We start from the raw sequence: 21,378 nt of genomic DNA, 5'->3' as shown, positions 1-21,378 counted from the left end.
ATCTGAGTAAAAAATGCCAACAAAGAATAAACTTTCTCCGTACAATTACCGGCATCTGGTGGGGAGCCCACCCAGAAGATCTTATAATGTTGTATCGAACAACTATGATGGAGTGATGGAGTATGGCAGTTTCTGTTTTCCATCAGCTGCCAAAACACACCTCATTAAACTCGAGCGAATTCAGTATCTTTGTATCCGTATCGCGTTGGGATGTATGCCCTCAACGCATACCATGAGTCTCGAGGTTTTGGAAGGCCTACTCCCACAAAAAGATCGCTTCAATTTATTATCTCTTCGGTTCTTCATCCGGTGTAAGGTCATGAACCCATTGGTGATCGGAAATTTTGAGCAGCTGATCGAGCTAACTTTTCACTCCGGATTCATGAGTTCATATCATGAATTCATCTCCATGCAGGTTGATCCTTCTTCGTATATTCCCAACCGTGTTTGTTTCCCTGACTACATCAATTCCTCTGTGCATTTTGATCTGTCCATAAAGCAAGATATCCATGGATATTCAAATTACCAACGATCGAGGATCGCTCCAACGATCTTCGATGAAAAGTATGGGGGTATTATCAATTGTGATAATATGTACTTTACTGATGGGCCCACTATAAACGAGTCCACAGGATTTGGAGTGTTCAACGAATTTTTTAGCACCTCACACAGTCTTCAGAATCCTTGCTCAGTGTATATTGCTGAATTGGGCGCTGGACAGCGTCGCCTCACGACCTGTTGAACACTATTACATTGTAACGGATAGTCTTAGCTCTGTCGAAGCTATCCGTTCAGTGAGGCCGGAAAAGCACTCGCCGTACTTCCTTGAGAGAATACGAGAAATTTTGAGTGCTTTATCCAGACGCTGTTATGTCATTACCTTTGTCTGGGTCCCTTCACATTGCTCAATTCCGGGTAATGAGAGGGCTGACTCATTAGCAAAGGTAGGTGCAATTGAAGGCGATATTTATCAGCGTCAAATCGCCTTCAATGAATTTTATTCTTTAGTCCGCAAAAATACCATCGCTAACTGGCAACGCAAGTGGGATGAAGATGAATTGGGCCGGTGGTTTCACTCGATTATCGCTAAGGTTAGCCTCAAACCGTGGTTCAAGTCTAGACTTGAGTCGGGACTTTATTCGCACCTTCTGCCGACTCATATCCAATCACTGTTCGTTAGATGCACTACTCTTTCGTTTCAATCTTGCCAGCAGCAATCTCTGCGTTTGTGGCCAAGGTTATCACGACATCGAGCATGTTGTTTGGTCGTGCGAGGTGTATCTGGTCGCCAGATCGAATTTAGAAAACTCCCTTCGGGCCCGAGGAAGACAGCCCAATGTGCCGGTGAGAGATGTGTTGGCTCGGTTAGACCTTGATTACATGTCCCATATATATGTTTTCCTTAAAGCTATATATCTTCGTGTGTGATTGTCCCTACATCCTTATACCCTCCTTTCCTTCCTTTGCGGGTAATTCGTCCCCTTGCTATAAATAGTAGAATAAGTTGAAATGTAAATAAACTATAGATATACGAATAGATTTATGAAATGAGTGTTCATCAACATTGTTACAATTTCCTTATATCCCATCCTTCTCCTAAAAATATGTCACCCTCCTAAACTCGAATACACCGCGAGTAATCGGTTTTCCACCTTACTAACCATAGATGTAAGAAAATTGTTTATATATAGTTTTAAAATTATATTTAAGAATTCGGCTCCTTTAAACTTAAGTTACTGAGCCTGTAAAAATAAACGAATTAATAAAAAAAAAAACCACTTGGCATTTGATGACATCACCAATAAGTGAGGGTAAAACCAACACTCTAAGAATTTCCACATATTTCTAGAACCTCTCATTTAACTTTGCTTTCAAATCGTTACAGAACTTCTCTTAAACTCTACATGAACCATTCTAGAGAATCTGTTCATTGTTTATTGAGTAGAACTCGAATGTTAATAGAATACAAAAATGTTCGCTGCTGATGTAGCCTCAGACTTGCGGAACGGTTGGTCTAGAAATCTCAGCCAGCAATTATCTTTTTCTTATTGAAAGGGTGTTTCATGTTTTGTTTTTGGCCAATTCAAAAGCTAGACGACGGATGTCGGTAATCAGGATCTCATATAAACGGTTTTCAAGATCAAGCAGGTGAAGGACACCCTTCTGCTCCTGGTTCGGGTAAACACTGGAGTTTTGATACTAGCTTGGGTGAGCATCCACCGGGGATGTGGTCAAGTGTTGCTTCGGGTGCGAAAGCTCCGCTCGATGCCACTGCATGTCCTGCTCAACGCTGGTTTTGGCTGTTTTCTACTGAATATCAGTCCACCTCTACGCTTTAGGCTCACAAAAAGTATAGAATTCTCCAACTTTTTCCTATCAAAACACTTAAGTTACACTAGCGAAATTTTACACGGACTGTTTCCTGTTTGCTGACCAGTTTTTTTGAGCAAACTTGTTTTTTACAGGGCGCAACGGAATATTTGCAAAAATAAAAGCTTTTAACTAGAAAAATCAGAGGGTGTTGGTTTTACCCACAGTGTCCGTTTTATCCTACTGCACTACGGGTTGTTGTTCCCGTATGGAACTTGTTAGCGCATAAACCGGGCTAACTGCGGTTGGAATGGTTCTGGCTAAGCACACTGTGGAAATTGAAAAAACCTTTTTGGAGTCCAAGTTTATCTGTATATTTCTCTAAATACACGTCACTTTCACGTTGATGGTGAGGAAAAAACTGGTAAAGATGAATGTTCTGTTCTGCGCTCCTTTTGCATTTGTCGGAAAGTTGGTGCGGTGTTTGTCCTGTCGGCTTTGATCGGCTCGCTCGGGTGCTGTTCGCTGTTATGCTGTTACTTCATTCATCTCGCTCTTGCACGTCACGGGTGATGCGATGGAATGAAATGGATTACAATTGCTTCGGGTGATAGATGATGAATTAGTGTTGCAGAAAAATGGAGGTTTTCAACTGATTTGTCCTGACATGTCAGAACACGTAAGCGCTCGCTACACGTGGCGCGAACAGAACTATAACTGCCAATATCTAGAAAAGTCATTTCAACGAAATTTTTACACGGACTGTTTCCTGTTTGCTGATCAGTTTTTTCGAGCAAACTTGTTTTTTACAGGGGCAACGGAATATTTGCAAAAAAAGCTTTTAACTAGAAAAATCAGAGGGTGTTTGTTTTACCCACAGTGTTCGTTTTATCCTACGGTTGTTGTTCCCGTATGGAACTAAAACTGCCAATGTCTAGAAAAGTAATTTCAACGAATTGAAAAACGAACGTTTGCGGAATAGCCAGCAAAAACAAGAAACAGGCACAAAATCGTTCTCCATCAATGTAAAATTAGACCACACATTGGAAACCGTCTAGGACACTGGCTTTCTGATTACCACTTGTTCAGATAGATGTAGCACATGCTTCCGAAATGTTGAAGAAGTGCGAGAATGAGTGGACGAATGGATTGCTCGGAAACCGACATCGTTTGGTATCGTCAAGTTGGCAGAAAGATGAAAAAAAAGTTTCGAGAAAGTGATGGAAAACACTTTCATTGAAATAATTTGTACGAATGTTTTCATATAAGTGCTTTTTTGTCTCAGCCTTGTTCGGACGGAAACTAAGTAAAGGTTCTACTAAAAGTATTGAAAAAGCGACATTTTCCCCCAAATCTATTTTTTACTTCCTTACTGTAAGAATGCCAACACCGATTTGTGGTTTCGGAGCAACCGAGCCACTCTTCGTCGATAGGACTACGTCTTTCAGTAATTTTGTAGAATAAGAAAACAGGTAACGTTTACCTACCTGTACCGCCTATAAGGAGTAGCTTATTCAGCCGCGATAATATAAAAAACGGAGGGAGATAACGAGAAAGGAATATACCAGTGTGTGAACCTTTGTGCGTGCCCTGTTGGAAGCTTGTTTGGTGCTGGTTGCGATTCCTCTAAGGCAATACTACACAACATGTAGTTTGATACTTGATACTAGCAAGTATTGCCATTGCTATTGTTTCCATACTTCACCAAAGATAGATTGATGTAGTTAAGTAATGTTGAATAATGGTGCTGGTGCAACAAATATATAATCGCTTGTGGCCGAGCATGTGTCAAATGCGAAAAAAGCCACCGGAACAGCATTCGCGATAAATACTCAAAGCAATTCATTGACATAAAGAAAAAATGCGACATATGATCAGCTTGTGTATTGTTCTGGCGAGGCGAACCATTTTCAACTGCATCCACAATTGAACCTTTTCAGGGCCACAAAACAATATACTAAAGAATTATTGCTAAAATTTAGAAGCATTCTTAAATAATATCCGGAGTGATAAACAAGCGAACTAAATAAAATAATTGCATAGCCCTACGTCAACAATGTAACAATACATAACAATACAATGCACATATTTACCTTTCGGATGTGTGATAATCTCCTGGTGCCGAGTTAGATCGGCCAGATCGGCCGAATCTTTCTATTCGTGAGCCTCCGAGCTGTGGAGCTCTGCCGGAAATACCTCTTAAGAAAGGATTTTGAAATGAGTGTTTCTTCAGCATTGTCTTTATCAGGATGAGCGTGTCTAACTTTGGTATACTTTTCACCACCGTGGTCATATCTTCGTCGTTGATTTGCACCAGTCGACAGTTTTCCTCTTCGCTGGGGAGCGGTTGCGTGCCAAACTTGGTGACCCAACAGTGCTCCTTGATCTGCGGAAGCGTGATTCGAAGTTGGGGATCTTTATCGAGCATGGTTTCGATTAGATCCCGCAGCTCCGGACTGATTGGACTCGTGGGAGGAAATTGCAGTGGGTCATTCTTTATCTTCTCATACACACCAGGAACTGAAGTGGCAATAAAAGGAACTTTTCCATGGACTAGGGAATATAGGGTGGCTCCGAGTGCCCAAATGTCGGCCGCTTTTCCATTGTAAACATGCTGGCCGGGGAGGAGCGTCTCGGGCGACCTGAAGGCCGGTGTACCTGCGGTCGAACCGTTGTTCATAGCAGCGTCCTCGCCGAGAAATTCATTGCACACTCCCAAATCGGCCACCTTCACGCTCCCCGAATCCGACAGCAGCAGATTGGCTGGCTTCAAATCTCCGTGGATTATACGTTGATAGTGAACTGTAAACATAAAAATAATGATAAGCAATCAATTTGACAAGAGAAAGTAAAAAAAAATCTCACTATTCTTTTTAGTCGTATAACTCTGATTATCACTATTTTCTACCCATATTTTCCACTAAAGTGAATGTACTTACGATATTCAACACCTAGTAAAACATCCCGGAATATATTCCAAGCACGTCCCTCGCTAAGCGGACAGTCGGTCGGTATGGCGAGAACTTCGCCATGCTGCACCAGCTCGAACACCAGATATAATGAATCTTCCAGCGGATCATCCAGCACCTCTATCAATTTCACCACGTTGGGATGGTCCAGCTGAACGACACGACGAGCAGGGAAGAATGTGTGATAAATATTCAGCAACGCGTTTGCGAAAATTGTTTAGCTTCTGCAGTTTGTTGTGTGTATTGATGTTTTCCTTACCTTTTTTAACACGGCTATTTCCCGATACACTCGATCCAGTGGCGATGTTCCTCGTTTTGGTCCGCGACGCATAAGACCTGCCTTCCGGAGCAGTTTGCGTTTGGAAAGTATCTTCATGGCGTAATGGGTTGAATCTTCCTCAGAGTAAGCAAGCTTCACCAGTCCGTAGGAACCCTGTTCGAGTGATTAATGGAAAACTATTATTCAACAGGAGTTGATTATAATTCTTTTCATGATACTGTAGTTCTTATTTGTGAAGACTGTTCAGCTCTCTTCGAATCTTCTTCCACAGTTCTTTAATTGGTTTTAAAATACAATATTAGAACCTTCAATACTGAAAGTATTCTTCATCGCTAACACGTACTTTTTTCCATCTTTCTTAACAACACCAAAACTTCAAAACATTCTCAAAACAATAAATTTGAATATTTAAGTTATACACCCAGGTTTTTTTACGCGGGGGATACATACCTTGTTAAAAAACGCGTTAATTTAACCTATTCAAAATTAAACAATTGACCTTATTCAAAATATACTTAGCAACAATTCAATTATTATTATTCAATCATTTAAATTAACATATCAGAAATGTACTCTCCGAGCATTGATTGAAGCAATATTATTTATAATATTGCTAAAAATCAATTACCTTTGTTAATTCCTTATCAACTGCCAAGATCGAAAAATTGTTAAAGCGAGATTGCGAGATCGGTTTCAAATAGTTGTTAACAGGGTTGCCAATAATATTTTTCAAAAAACTGGAAGATTGATCTAAAAAAAACTGGAAGAAAACTGGATCCTGTGAAATCGTTTTATTTTAAGAATTTCGGCTTTGATTTATCTAAAATCATTTTTTTTACTTATTCCAATTCTTAAGAAATAGTCCTTTGAAGCGTATGTAGCTCATAAAATAGCGAAATAAACTTTTAATTACCCATTCGAGCAGATCAAAATAACGTTTCCCACCACCCGAACATTACTGTAAAACAATATTTGAGGATCGTTTCTTGTAGAACCTCTAGAAATATGGTTTTATTTTGAAAAATAAAATATCTCGTATTTATTTTCAGAGCAGAGTATCCAAAGCCCTTAAGGAGAACGGCTGCAAGTTGTTGTTCGTGGCTATTATCTAAAGGAAGATAACTCTCCTCTGTCGCGATTGATGTTCGATACAGAGTACGCGCGATTGATAACGGAACATATCGCCGGGAATATGGGTTTTAGAGGATTCTCTGGAAGAATCCAGTTTAAACTGGAACATTGGCAACGCTGGTTGTTAAGGAGCTTAACCTCATTTCCCCTACATCGATCGTTAGAAACAATTTCAGACACAGCGCTAATGTCGGCAATGTTTCTGAGAAATCTCTCTCCTAATAAAAGCAGGTTCTTCGGGGGAATTCCAATTGAAAACGTCCTTCGCTGTTATTCTTGTTTTTCGGTTGAATAGCTGCAAAAGCATCGATGATTTTCTTCAAGTGGTAAGTTTTTCGTTGAATATAGCACACATTCGTATATCGCCTGTTGTGCATCTCCTGCGACGTTCGAGAAGTAAATTTTTTTTCGGTGTATATATGAAGCTCGATGTATTTGGATGACACATGTCTTAAGAGTACGTCCGAAATAAAAATCATAACATCACACTACTGATAGGATGTGCCAACAGAATATAATTTACCCACTAAATGTTTTCGATATGCGTAAAACTTCTACGTCCCTTTGTATTAGATTCTGTCCAAAATTTCTGCCCGTTCATGAGCTTGAGTTCGTTTTTTGAAATATTGAATTGTTTTTGGAACGCCGTTTACGAGAGTCAACCAAATAAAAAGGGGAATTTTGTTATCAAGCCGTGTGGGCGACTCGAAGTGGGCGACCTGGTACAAGTGGCAATGCTGAAAATCAGAGTCATGATCTTCAATATTACAGGTAAAAACATTCCGTGAAACGAATTTCCGTTGCATCAATTTATTATAGACTCTGCTTCCGTTTTTCATGATGATCTTCATATCGGACTACATTAACATTTTAGTCGCCCCGTCACCCACATGTGGTCTGATACTTCTAATATAATTCTATAGAAAAGGAATTCTATAGAATAATCACCTAAGTGTAACTATAGGATATGTAGAAAAATAATAAAATTATAACCATATTATTATAGTGTTTATACTATACTTTTTAGTAGTTTATAGTACGGATGATTTGTACTGCCGTTTTTTGCGAAACCCACAAAATATGACTTTTGCATGTGTTATTGTTGTCAATTCGTCTTCAAATTAAATAAAATATTGCTAGAACATGTGAAAGTAGTCTAAAAACTAAGTTTGATCTTTATTCAATAATTTATCTGCAAATTGTGCCTCGCAAGAAACTCAGAAATGTCGCTTTGGGCGACGAACGTGTTAATGAAAGTCGTCAATATTTATCTCAATGTGCATCCAAAATTAACTTTTAACATATGTTTTGGGCATCCCGATTCATTACATTAAATGATCCTAAAAATAACAGAAAATGTGCTACTCTCCAATACTGGTATAGCATTTGTATAATATATGCTATACTAATATAAAGGCAATATAAGCGAGGGGAACATGAGCCACATTGCAAATAAGCACGTATCAAAGCTCTTCGCATACTTTGCCACATACACGGCCTAGACCGAAAATATATAGATTCACGTTTATGCTACTTTTTTACTCTTAGAAAACACTTTCCAACTTCATATTATAATGAGGTGTAATACTATCACGCATCTATGCAACAGCACCAGTGGCTATGTGGATAACGTGGTCGTGTAAAACAGCCTTGCATTCTAGCCGGCCTTGGTTCGATCTCCGTTGACATCGTTTGGGCTTTTTTTTTGGATACAAACCCAAGTTGACGTTCTGTCTGAGAGAATGAGAGGTAGCAGACATATATACAGACATTTTGAAGCTTTCGAAAAAGGCTTTCGAAAAGCATTTTTTCTGTCGAAGTTGAAATGTTTTCTGCCAACGCTAGTTCGGGTGTGGATGAAACAGCAATATTTAGATAAAAATTGATGACGAGGTGCTATGAACTTATTGAGTGAACGCGTAGTGTTTTACATTGATGTGGAAATTACAAAAATATTGTTATTTTAGTTCAACAGTTGGGATATGTCCTGAGAAGAAGAGCCTCTTACACAGCGGTTGAAATGTGGCTTCCACTGTACATACCAGGTCCGTAAGTCGTTTTTCTTGATTACGTATTTGTTCACAATTACAGGTTTTTGTTTGTTCTTCATTCTTCGTTGGGAGCCACCACACAATTTCGGGTTGGGTAAGAGGAGAGAAAGTTGATCTTTTTTCGTCAGAAGACCTCGAATTGCAAGCAATGTGGGCGGCTCCACCTTAAAGTAACAAAATTAAAATTATGGTGGAGATGCATTGTGTTTATTGACGTGGTTATAAAATTGTGTATGAACGCATCTGTGTCGCCAATGGGCTGTCATAAGAAACGAGTCTAGAATTAGAATTGCGTTCGAGTTCTTATGTTATATGAGAGACTCAGAACGAAAGGGGTACTTATAAGTGATTTGATCGATTTCTCTTCATCAACTTTTTCTTCAGTTAATAACTCAACTGCAAAAATGTTCCAATTTGAGTTTGTTATAGAATGCGATAGATGAGGTTCTGACCTATCTTCCACATTGTCAAATACAGCTGGAAATGTGTTTGCAGCAAAGTTATGACCAAAAGAGATGGTCGATGTAGAGAAATTGATGTAAGTGACATTTCTTTCATTTTGAACCCCTCATATGATATCGTATTAGGATGTCGAAAAACGAAATCAATTATTTCCTCGGTAGATGACTGTAATGATCGATAACTCGTATAGTATCGATCAAACAATTTCAAGTTCATGACAACATGGTGACATTTCATACTAAAAAAAATCTTTTGCTGTGTTTTGTTTGTTCGTTCAGTTGTGAGTTACAGGGTGTTAACAATGAGAGTCAACAAAAAGAAAAGTCGGTACATTTTACAGTTCTTCTTTGTTAAATGCGAAAACGCAAGCCAGACCACTGAAATTGTGAATGGTGTTATGGTGCCGATACTGTAACAGAAAATTACTTGCGATTTTATTTTTTTATTTTAATTTCTTTTTGCAGAGTTGTCACACTTCTTGACTGAGCGAATCTAGGCAGAATATTCACATGTTTCCTAGATTGTTAATGCCAAAGGTAGTGATCCCCGATAATCGTTCGATTAATCGATTAATCGAATACTTCCTACAGAAATCGATTATTAATCGAACGAATACTGCGCAATCAATCGATTAATCGATCCAAACCTAGAGAAAAAAAACGTACGGCAGCTGCAGTTTTATCCTGAAATTCAATCACTATCTTTGACACTCTTCTAAACTCATAAAAGAAGCTCAATTTCGTCAACGCGAATTAAGCTTCATTTAATTTTTCAACTTCATTTACGAGTTTAGGGGAGCGTAGAGGATAATAATTGATTTTCAGGCGGAATGAACACTTTTTTGATTTCAGATTGCCTTCAAAAAATTGAGAAATATTAGTCTAACTAATTATTTCTCTCAGTGTGACGATTAATCGATTAATCGATCATTTGGGCCGTTTTGGGTACAACAACATCCTAAGAAACGTTATGCTGCCTTATGCCGAATGGAAAATGCCAATAAAATTGATATTTCAACAAGATAACGACCCTAAACACACTACTAAAGTGGTCAAACAATGGTTCAAAGCCACAATCTCCTGATCTTAACCCGATCGAGAATCTTTGGAAGATCGTGGACCGAAGGATCGATCGCGAAAGAGTGCGTAACCAAGATCAATTGTTTGAACAAATCCAAAAAGCATGGGAAGCTATTCCACAAAGCTTTCTTGATCACCTGATCGAGTCTATGCCTCGAAGATGCAAGGCTGTAATCGACAATAAGGGATTCGCTACGGAATACTGAACGCTATCATTAATTTGATAACAATCCTGTAAAGTTGCAATTGTTTTGTCCAGGAGAAATACTTCTGTTATTTGCTTTTTATACCGTTCTGACATGTTTTTGTACAAGTTATGTTTTATTTTTATTATATGAACTCCTAATGTGTTGTTGAAATAAAGCTAATCATTATTCTTAAAAAAGGACATTTATCACTTTTTATACGGATAGTTATATGACAGAAAGTGACTATTTGCAATTGTGTTGTCCAATACTGTAGTTGCCACTGCCCGTTAACCCTTAAAATACTGTTCGACGCTGCTCACTTTATTGCGCCTATGGTCAATATTTTTTGTGGGTGGCAATATATATTCGCCACGGCCTTATTAAATCATGCTATTCGGCACCTTATGAAACTGCGCAAAATAACGCAGACAACCTTCAATCTCTTGAATAGCATAAAACCAACAGCCACCGAGTCATAAAAATTACCACAAAAGGAATGTGTCGTGCAAGCGATCAGGTGGTGCACATTCGAGGAATATTGTACGTATTGACAATACAGTCAACCCTCCTATAGCGCGATGAGTCCGTTCCGCGTTATATGGAAACTGCGCTATAAGAAACTCGGATTTAACCATACAAACCAGGCTAATTCGTAGCGCGTTATATGGAAACCGCGTTATAAGAAACTCAGAACTAGTAGAAATTACATCATTCGTACCGCGTTATATGGAGACAAATAAATACTAAAGACAAGGATAGTGTTGATATTGGATGCGGAAATGTGGCCGTACAAATTGTATGGAATAGTGAATGTAAACAATCACATTGAATTGTATTGGTGTGGTTACATTGCTTCTCCCTTGCTTCGTTCGAATTCGCCAGCTTCTATCGAACAAAGTTGTTTGATGGTACGTTGTTAAACAGAAACCGCGCTCAAAGAGGGCCGCGTTATAGGATGGTTGACTGTATATCAAAATGAAAAACCAATTATCGTGATCTCAATTATTTGTGTGTTTACTTATTTTTGAAGCTTCGACTCAACTCAGGATGGGGTTTTCCGTGTTTTGAGTGCATAAAATGAGTATATCCTAAAATTCCAATTCTGTTTTAATCCGGAGATTAATTGATGGGATAAAGATACTGTATTTCAGAAACATTACACTCATTACCGTTGAATCGGCATAAAAAATAACACACCGTTCAAAAACACACAAATAATCTTGGTCCTGGTGGGATTCAAATTCGATTATGACTAAGCAATATAACTTCCGAGCTTTATGAAATGATTTACAAGAATTTTAATATCTAGTGAAAGAATGGATGCCTGCGAAGGCAATAACTATCGGATTGCAACTACATTTTTTCATATTTCCTCAGACGATTCCCGCCGGACGGAAAGCGGGAAACGGAAAACAGAAAAATGAGCACTGTTGGAAAATTTATCACTATGGTTAGCACAGGAAGGACTTTTCCCGATGATATTTTTCTGCTTTGTGCTTTTGTGTGAAACGGGAGAACCTTGGGATAGTTTACTGGAAATACTAGCAAATATACGAGTGTCGTTCCTTTTGCCGTTCTGTGCAAAGTTTTACATTTCAATGCGTTGCTTCGTGTGGGGGTGAAATGGGGTTGAAATTTGAACTGTGCTTTACGAGTGGGAATTTTTCCATTTGTTGTTGGGCGCTGACTACACTACGAATACCGAGAAAAAATGTGCTCACCTGTCCAATTTGATCCAGTAGTTTATACTGATTCAACTGTAGAAAGCTGCCGGTCTGTTCGATGGAGACTCTTCTCGATTCCCTGAGCGGAGTACGACGTCGGCCGCTGCGGGGACTTCCGTAGGGGCTATTGTACGGGCTGTACGGTACATTCGGATAGATTGGTCGAGTTTGATCGAGTGGTTGAAGTTTCGGAAGCACACGTCCTTTGAGGGAAGAAACACCAGTCGTATTGATTTCCAACTGGGATTCAGATCTATTGCTTGCCTCCAGCAGGTCGTCGTTATCTACCAGATCTAGAGATTGAGTTTTAGGTAAGATTTTAATATGTTGAGTCATAAAGCGCAGACTGTGGGAGGAGGTGTTATTGAGATTGGTACAGGTTTGGTTACGAGAAAAAGGCGTGACGTGGTGCGGTTGGTATTGATGGTGAAGGTGGTTTTTATTGTGAATGGGTGGTTTGCTCGCGTAAGCCGCTGCAGAAGCGATGTCGATCGTGGTGGTATCAGTAGCAGATACAGCGTAAGCTTCTGTAATCTTGCAAGCGAGTTTGGTGTTAGTAGGATATTCGTTAATCATTGAAGGCAGAGGTGGCGAAGGTTTTGGACGACATATATCACACGCAGCATCGAGGGATGTAGACGCGTTCACATCTCCGGATTTTTGAGCAGGTGGTACGGTCATGGGATGATGTTTATGGTTGGAGTGGTGAACGGTACTGCAATGGATGTTAATACTGAATTCAATGAATGGATTCTCTGGAGTGGTTGTTACTATTGTCGGGGTAGTAACAACAGGCGATGACTTCGTTGTCTTTTGGTCGCTGGTTCGATTAGTAGAGGCATTGGTAACAATACAATTGACGGATTGTTTCGCTGTTTCGATACCTGTCGTCGACATTGTGGTCTCCTTCGCATCTACGTCTTCCGTTACAACTACTGGCCGAGTATTAATCCTAGGTGAATTGGTTTCTACTGCATCTACTTGACTGTGTGTTGACTGCTTGTCACTATTGCTATTAAAGCTAAGATTTTCGAATCTTTTAATTTCGCTATCTAGGAGTGTGTGTGGCGGTTGACTTTTGATGCTCGATTCAACTACGTAATCTAACAGTAACGCAGGCGATGGCGGTGGATCGGGTGGCGTGATGAATTGCAAACATGTTATGCTAGTGGTATTGTTATTGTTTAGGAACTTTCGATCCAAATCAACGTCCAAGCTGCCGCACTTCCGTTCGGCTTCCGGTACGAGATGTCCTTCCGAGGCATTCTCCATGGGTGGTACCATATTGTGGGTTAACGCTGATCCGTCCATTTCGAGCGATTGACACCTGCGGTGTTAAGAGTATATTCAGTAAGTTCTCAACAAATAAAACATTGGCTTAACTTCTATTGTCCCACAAAGGTTGGATGGAAGTTCATGACTGTTATGTGACTCACCTGGCGAGATCGACCATATGCGAGACGCATGAATTGCAACAAGTTTTGTTTCCATCCCAGAGTGATGCTGGAAGAATATTTGAACAAATACATTAGAAACATGGAAACCCGATTAATAATAAAGTATACAATATAATAAGTTATGCTATGAAGACGTATACCATTCTTTTCGGAAACTACGCTTTGGTAAACAATGATATTAAACACATCAAATAATTGGTGCTCAATAGTCTTTATTTTCATGATTTTTTTTCAAATGAAATTTGAGCCAACAAACAGGAAATGTTTATCTGAGTGTTTGTTCCTGTATCCTGTAACGATTGAAAAAATACTGAACCGATCAACATGTTTTCGAATACGGCGAGCATTACTATAAGCTATGTTACATCTCGATGAGGGGGTGAGCTGTCATATATGGTATACACTATAAACAATCTATTTTTCCAATGATTCAATACACAGTGAAAGTCGTTATAGAGAATTGTCGATATAGAGAGCTTAGATGTCGCTAAAAGGAGAGAAACGCCCAAGCTCACGCAAAACAATCAAATTACATTAGTGTGACGTCAAGAACCCCACGTCGTCCAACACGCAGCAGAGAACCCGATATTGTTGGAACGTCATTGCTAGAATCGTAAAAACAAAAACAAACTAGATATTTGCTCCTTGTGTTGAAAACCGAATGAACACAAGATTTTTCATTTAATTCAAAATTTAAATAATTGTTAAAAAATAAGCATTGAACTATCTTGAATATATAGCGAGTGAATTAGAATAGCCTAAAACAAAATTGTATAACTAATTAAAACTTATTTCTAGAACACATGTCTAACCTAAATTGTGAATTGCGCTATCTTAATTATTCTTCAAAGAAGAAACTGTAAAATTGTAAGTTTAAAACATATGCTTAAGAAAATTATAAAAAAAAACCTTTTTAGGCTAAAATTTGTCCAAATCAAAACCTTTGAGATCGAGTCTGCTAAGACAACAGTTTAACAATAAGAAACAAAAGCAATTAATGTATAACCATCTTGTAACAAAAAACATTAAACAATGAATATACACTTCAGCTCATTCATCCGATACAAATTCTAAATAGAAAAAATTGTATATTGTCAATTAATTTTTTTGTTAATGAATCAGCATAGATAATCTGAAAACCATCTGCTTGCTGGTTTTGAGAGGGTGCGCTTATAGTTTCATTGTTGAATGCTCCGTCAGGCCCAGATTTAATAAATGATTGATTTTATTTATGTCATCTCCAGACAAAACCAATTGAACATCATCGAAGCCAATATTCTTACCCTTTCCACGACTCTAGCCCATATTTTTGATGATGAGTGAATTCGCATTGTGTGGCACATTGAATTCATTAGACAATGTTATCTTTTTAGTACCCTTTTCGAAGCTTTGAATTATGTGAAAAAATTCTTTCTAGCATTGAAGATTTTCGTGTATTTAATAATGCTAATGCTGCTAATTTTGAGCAGTGAATGTTTTCGAAGTGAAACAAACGATAATAATTCAAGTTTGAAATTTATTGCAAATTTAATGCAATTTTATTCTTTTGCTCCAGCACGGGATTATTGTACAAAAATTCTTCGATTAATTTGTTTCAATGAGCTTTCCTTATCTTTTATGGTTTAAATTTCTGTTTTTGTAAGTATCTGGAAATTTTAATAAGTTAGGCGTAAACAAATGTTCACAGTTGATTAAACCTTATAATACACAACATAGACTATTTACGTTCGTACACTTAGAAAAATCCACGCTCGAAAACTACCAAATACATTTGGTAATGCAAGCCTTAGTAGAATGTACAATTTTTTTGTACATAGTGTCAACAAACCCGCATCCCTACCAGAGGTTAGTATATTTTACTCGATAACATTAGTAAACTTGGATATTGTCAAATCTGAAAACTAGTGAGAAAAGCGCGTATTTCCATTTTTATTGTTGCCATAAGACATTACTGAGGTAAAATAAGGAAAAAAAATTAATACTTGCATTTTCGGCGGGAAAATGTAGCCGATTTTGGGCTCTCGAATCATGGTTCTGCTTGACATGTATGTTTAAAGTCTGTCCACGTTAAATTTCGGACACTTTTCTTTTAGTGTAGTTAATGAAATATTTCACTAATCAATGAAATATTTCACTTACATGAGAGCTGAAATCCTTGTCTTTATTTCGATGTCCAACATGTTTACATTCTTCTTCAGTTTGGTAAAATGGCGTCGAATCAAGTGGAAGTACGCAAACGCATTTTGCGCGAACGGCAGCAAAATTCAACACTGTCGGTACGCGATCTCGCCAAAAAGCTACAACTGCCGAAGAGTACCGTGTTTAGTGTGTGCAAATCGTTTGACCAGCGCTTAACTGTGGAACAAATCGAAAAGTATGCTCCCGACAGATGGGCCTGAAGGTGGTTGCCATTATTGAGAAACATCCCAGCCTTTTAGTTAGAAATGTGGCTCGAAAGGTTGGAAAATCAAAATCATATGTACAATAAGTGAAGCAGAGGCATGGACTGAAGGGGTACAAAATGAAAAAGGTGCCCAATCGTGATGATAAGCAAAATTTCACTGCAAAAAGCCGTGCTAAGGTGCTCTACACCCAGTTTTTGCAAAAAATATTCATGTACCATAATGGACGATGAAACTTATGTTCTCGAAGACTTCAAACAGCTTCCGAGTCTCGCTTTTTATACTGCAATGCGAAGGAATGTTTCCGTACCAAGAAGCAGTCTAAATTCCCCAAAAGGAACTTGGTTTGGCAGGCCATATGCAGTTGTGGCCGAAAATCCAAATCTTTCGTCTCTACCGGCACTATCAACAAAGATGTCTACGAGAAGGAATGTCTCCAGAAGCGGTTGCTACCATTCATAAGAAGCCACGACTCTCCAGCGTTGTTTTGGCCAGATTTGGCCTCTTGTTACTATGCAAAATCCATCCTGGAATGAGGTCATGAGGTCAAATATGTGCCAAAAACAGCAAATCCACCGAACTGTCCAGAACATCGCCCAGTGGAAAAGTATTGGGCTCTGATTAAGCGAAAACTATTCGAAACTAAGAAGAAAGCGAATGGCATTAATGATGTCAAGAGGAGATGTAAAAGCGCCGTCGCCAGCATATCTGAGGATACTGTACGGAACCTAATATGATGAAGTGAGCATCAGCTCTTAACTATTCTAGTTATGAATATTTTTCCTCCGTTCAATTTTTGTTTTATTGTTAAAAGATAGATGAACAAATAACGATACAATGAATAGAAAAAATATTCTTTGTTTTATTTTTACGGAGCTTAAAAAAACGCTAGAATATCCCCTTAACACCGACTGTTTATTAGATCTCGAGCCAGACATAAAATTGTGTACTTCTCAGTGACGTTACTGGCAGCTCTGGCTTAGATTTGTTTAAAATCCTAAAAATCCTAATCTCCTGGTTCCTAAAAAAAATATTCCTAAGAAATAATCAATTTTATATCGATTTGATTACTTTTTCACTACCGTGTATCCGTTATAGCCAGGGATCATTGGATCAACTTTGCTGAAGACAACATGTTTCTAGAAAGCATTCCTGAGGAGTTATTAATTACTCCCCTTTGGCTCCCCATGATGACCAAGAATCCTAAGATCAATTTAGCTGAAGACAACATGCTTTTAGAGAGGATTATATAGGAGCTTTTAATTTTTCCCCGATGTGAGGGTTTTTGGACCACTGTGCGGCATGTAAAACGACGAATAAAATCGAGGGGAACTTCAAGCAATTCTTCGATTCGCGTTGATCGTGAAATTCGGTAAACAAAAGGCTTCCACTGGAAGTTTTACATCAAGTGCGACAACAGATTTGATATATAATTTAAGAAAATAATGTTTTTGAAATTTAATCAGCATGACATAACATACAAAAATAATGTCAATTTTTATAACATCTCAAATTACATTCGAATGCCCTTCACAACAAACCTTCATATTGAATATGACGTCAGTTGTTTACGAATTGCTGTTTTTCGTTCGCCCAGTTGAAAGCAGTACAGTTGAAGCAGGTCCAATTATCGAAAGACTACTGTAATTATTTGAAACTGAATAAAATTTCAAAAACTCGCTAATTGGGCATGTATTAGCACTCGTCTATTCGTTTGTCTGTTGGTAATTCGATGAATGAAGCTATGCATTTGATCTTTGTGCCGCTGAGTGTTTTCCAGATGAAAAATTGCAGACTCCCATGTTGAAATTTATTGTCAGGTCACTGTCAGAGAAGATGTCTCCAGCAAATTTAAGTACGTTTTCGCTGATAAATTTGTCAGGATGTTCTTGATTTGGCAAGGGATTTGCAGCTATGGACAGAAAAACAAGTTTTTCGTCACAAACAAGACAATGGACTCGAAAATGTATAGAGAAGAGTGCCTACAGAAACGTCTCTATCCGTTTATTAAGGCAGTATTCTAGTCTAGAAATTTGAAAAAAATCAAAAATTTTTTCCTTCATATTTCTGTACTTTAGGCATTCAAGAATATACCCTAGAAAGTACTTATCGAAAATCCTATTATTTATCGAGTTAGAGTCATTTTAGTGATACGGTATCTAACCTGGTACGACCATAACAATGAACTTCAAACGCGTTTTTCTCGAAACTAGTTTTTTCTAACTGGCGTACACGATAACTCAAGTTCTACTGAACCGATTCATGTCCCTATCTCCCTATCGCATGAACCTCTAAAAAAGTGACCAAAAAGTGGCCGCAATTTTGTCAAAAAATATGTTTTTGACTTATCCGAGGTTCATGCGATAGCGGCATCTTTACTGATTCAGAATCTGTTCGATGTTTTTTTTTGTTTCAGATAACCAGAAGGGAATCGTGTACGCCATGGCCCAATTTTTTTGAACCCCCTCACTTCATCAGCTCTTAACTATTCTATTTATCTCGAAAAAACTCGTGTCTCTACACTAGAATACCGCCTTAATGCTCATAAAGGTCCGGTGATGTTTTGGCCTTTGACAAGCCGCCACTACAATCGAGAGGTGCTTCAGTGGTACCGTGACAACGGGGTCGAGTACATTGAAAAAAAATTGTCAAGCGGAAATTGAAGAAAGGTGCCAAAGTGACTCGGGACCAAAATTACTGATAAAAAGTTTAGCCTATGTATCGTTCTTTCACGATGTCTTTTCAATGATATATCGTATTATTAGAATAAAAAAATTTACTTCGTTTGCTGAATGTTTTAAAACGCATAAGTTTGTGCCTTTGTACACACTATCAAATGCATGAAGGATGAGAGATCCGAATGATTGTGAATCAATTAGTGAACGACAGCACCTCACTCAAATTCTGCAACGAATTCGCATGAAGAAGATATAAATTTTTATAACACCATTACATTATACAGCCTTCCCCAGTTGTCAGTTGGTACTTAGTCGAGTTGTTTGAGTTTACCTGTCATCAACATTCGAAACCGTTTATTCCAGCGTGCAGTACGATCGTATGGATCGATTTGATGGCTTTTTCTGCGATAAATTGCGGAATTTACTGCGACTTTAATATTTTTGAACTCCTTTTTGGCGAGCTTTGAATTCAAAGAGGTTTCAAGTGAGTTCCGCTCGGAATGAAATGTGTTGGCCACGATTGACTTTACCGTGCAATTCTTGGAGCATGCGGTGAAGCCCACACTCTGTTGCTACTTTAGTGCCCATTCATATGTTGGGGAGAACTTTCTGAAAGGTAAACAGCTCTCGTTGTTAAACGGAGGTCTTGAAGCGGCTGTTTCAAATTCAGTTATTGTTGCCGAGCGCTCACAGATTGCAGTGTGGGATGAAGTGAAAGGGAATATGATAGCTGTAAATTGCATACATTTCGCCGAGCTTTACAATCAGTTTTATGCGATATCATGGGGCATTCGAATGGTAGCGACACACAAGGATGAGGTCCCGCGTACGTGACTTGTGTACCTAGCCATTGTGTCAGCATAGATGAGAGCTTCACGTTTTACGATGTATCAGTTATGGCTGCGGTTCAGAGATGTATGTTTTGCCTGCCAGTAGTTTGTGCTTGCCGTTTGCTTTACTCATAATCTCTGCCATCCATGAGCTATGATATTTTTGTGTAAACATTATCACGGCATCACGTTGATTGATCCATTTTTTTTATATTGGCTCGCAGATTTTCTGGGACATTATGCTCGTGCTCGAATGTTGGTTTGAGACGTGGTTATCGACACACAATTTTATGCAATCTAAAGGCAATGATAGTAACCTGATAGGAATCAAGGCAAAGATATCAATCGATCGATAAAAGATGAACGCGAATCTTTGAAATAGGGAACAGCTTTATCCATTCCTGGATTTGTGCCATGTTCGATAAGTGCAAATATTATCTATTTTACATATTGAAATCTGAATAGTATTGACTGTATATAGAGCACATGAATACACTTCTACCGTATACTAAACATTTACCCCCATCACGTGATGAATATTGATGATGTTCGTGAGGCTATAATAACGCTTCGCCTCTCTTAAATGGGCATCCGTTGAGAGGTGCAAAAAAGGAAACCTGTGAGTGAGCACTTTTTACACTTGCCCAACGTCGCATTTATAACTCCATGCCAGTCATTTCTTTGCTGATTTCCCTAATTGGAGAATAGTGTGAAGAAGCGTGTTGGCCAGTTTCGATTTAGTCGTATTTTCGCCGCAATCTCCCTCTACCGACTTATGTCTAGATTTGCGTTGGTTTTATTCTCTTCCTTTTTCAGCAGCAACTGGCTTCCGAGGGGAAATTACAACACAGTTACAGTTTAATGGCATCAATGATTCATAATTATTCCAGGTTTGTTCACGGATCGATATGTGGGTTGATGGCTTATTACGATTGCTACATATTGTATTGTAGGTTGGTTTTCCATGCATCATGTCTTCCAGGTATGTAACTTTAAACCCGCAATTTACCAAAAAGATTGCTCTTATTGTCAATGTAATACTCGTTGGAGCCTTTTTTGTTTTGACATCCGGTAATAGTTCCTAATTCTGAACAAAAGAAGTTTCGAACAGCAGAATAGTATTGATAGAACATTTTGCCCGTAAGGAACTATTTGTGAGCATTTACAGAAAATAATTGCAGAGTGGCATCATATACCGACATCAAATGTTCTATCTGGATCGAGTTCTAGTACAAAACAACCAGAATACAAAATAAAAAAGGATATCACTTCATGATCATGTTCCATCACACACTGCCAAATTGATCAAGGAAACGATTGATATATTTGGTTGGGAGATTTTTATCGGATGCGGCTCCTTCACCAGTCTTGTTATCGTCCGATTAAACCTATCGATGGAACACCTCATCGCAAAGTAGCGTGTCACTCTTCATAACAATTCAGGAGAATGGTTTGATAATTGGTTTACTTCTAGTGAGGAACATTTTTTTTTGCTCCCTTGACAAACGCCAGAGTCGTTTGTGAATCATTTAGAGATTGATTGACCAATTTTAACGGTCAGTTTTCTGTCGTACGACTTGAGCCGAGCAATAAGCGGTCAAGAAACTCTTAGCGTTTCCAGTATCGCAAGTACACCCAAATTGATTTTTAGCACATGTTTTGTCATCTCGATTTATTACATTAAATAAGACATAACATAACAGAAAATGTCATGACTCTCGAATACTGGTAAGCCTTTGTATAAAATACTTGGTACAGCAATATAAGATTAATACGAGCGAGCGAAACAAAAGAGAAATAAGATTTCCGCATACTTT

At 38.5% G+C, this 21,378-nt stretch overlaps 1 protein-coding gene across 8 annotated transcripts in view; it reads right to left on the bottom strand.

Moving 5' to 3' along the window:
- Positions 1-21,378, bottom strand: part of LOC129780319 (calcium/calmodulin-dependent protein kinase kinase 1) — a 289,361-nt gene that overhangs the window by 11,650 nt on the left and 256,333 nt on the right. For 6 of the 8 annotated variants that reach the window (XM_055788443.1, XM_055788444.1, XM_055788442.1 and 3 more), the window contains 5 exons: positions 13,631-13,697; positions 12,192-13,521; positions 5,539-5,712; positions 5,250-5,430; positions 4,404-5,112 (listed from right to left, as the gene is read on the bottom strand). In XM_055788443.1, the coding sequence (XP_055644418.1) occupies positions 4,404-5,112; positions 5,250-5,430; positions 5,539-5,712; positions 12,192-13,521; positions 13,631-13,647 (2,411 nt within the window). In that variant the 5' untranslated portion in view covers positions 13,648-13,697. The remainder of the gene's footprint in view (positions 1-4,403; positions 5,113-5,249; positions 5,431-5,538; positions 5,713-12,191; positions 13,522-13,630; positions 13,698-21,378) is intronic. The other 2 variants (XM_055788441.1, XM_055788447.1) reach the window with 2 other exon arrangements.

This window comes from Toxorhynchites rutilus, chromosome 3 (assembly GCF_029784135.1).
Source record: "Toxorhynchites rutilus septentrionalis strain SRP chromosome 3, ASM2978413v1, whole genome shotgun sequence".
NCBI classification, from domain to species: Eukaryota; Metazoa; Arthropoda; class Insecta; order Diptera; family Culicidae; genus Toxorhynchites; species Toxorhynchites rutilus.
Note: the sequence above shows the minus strand (reverse complement) of the source record. Positions and strands in the feature narration are given on the sequence as shown.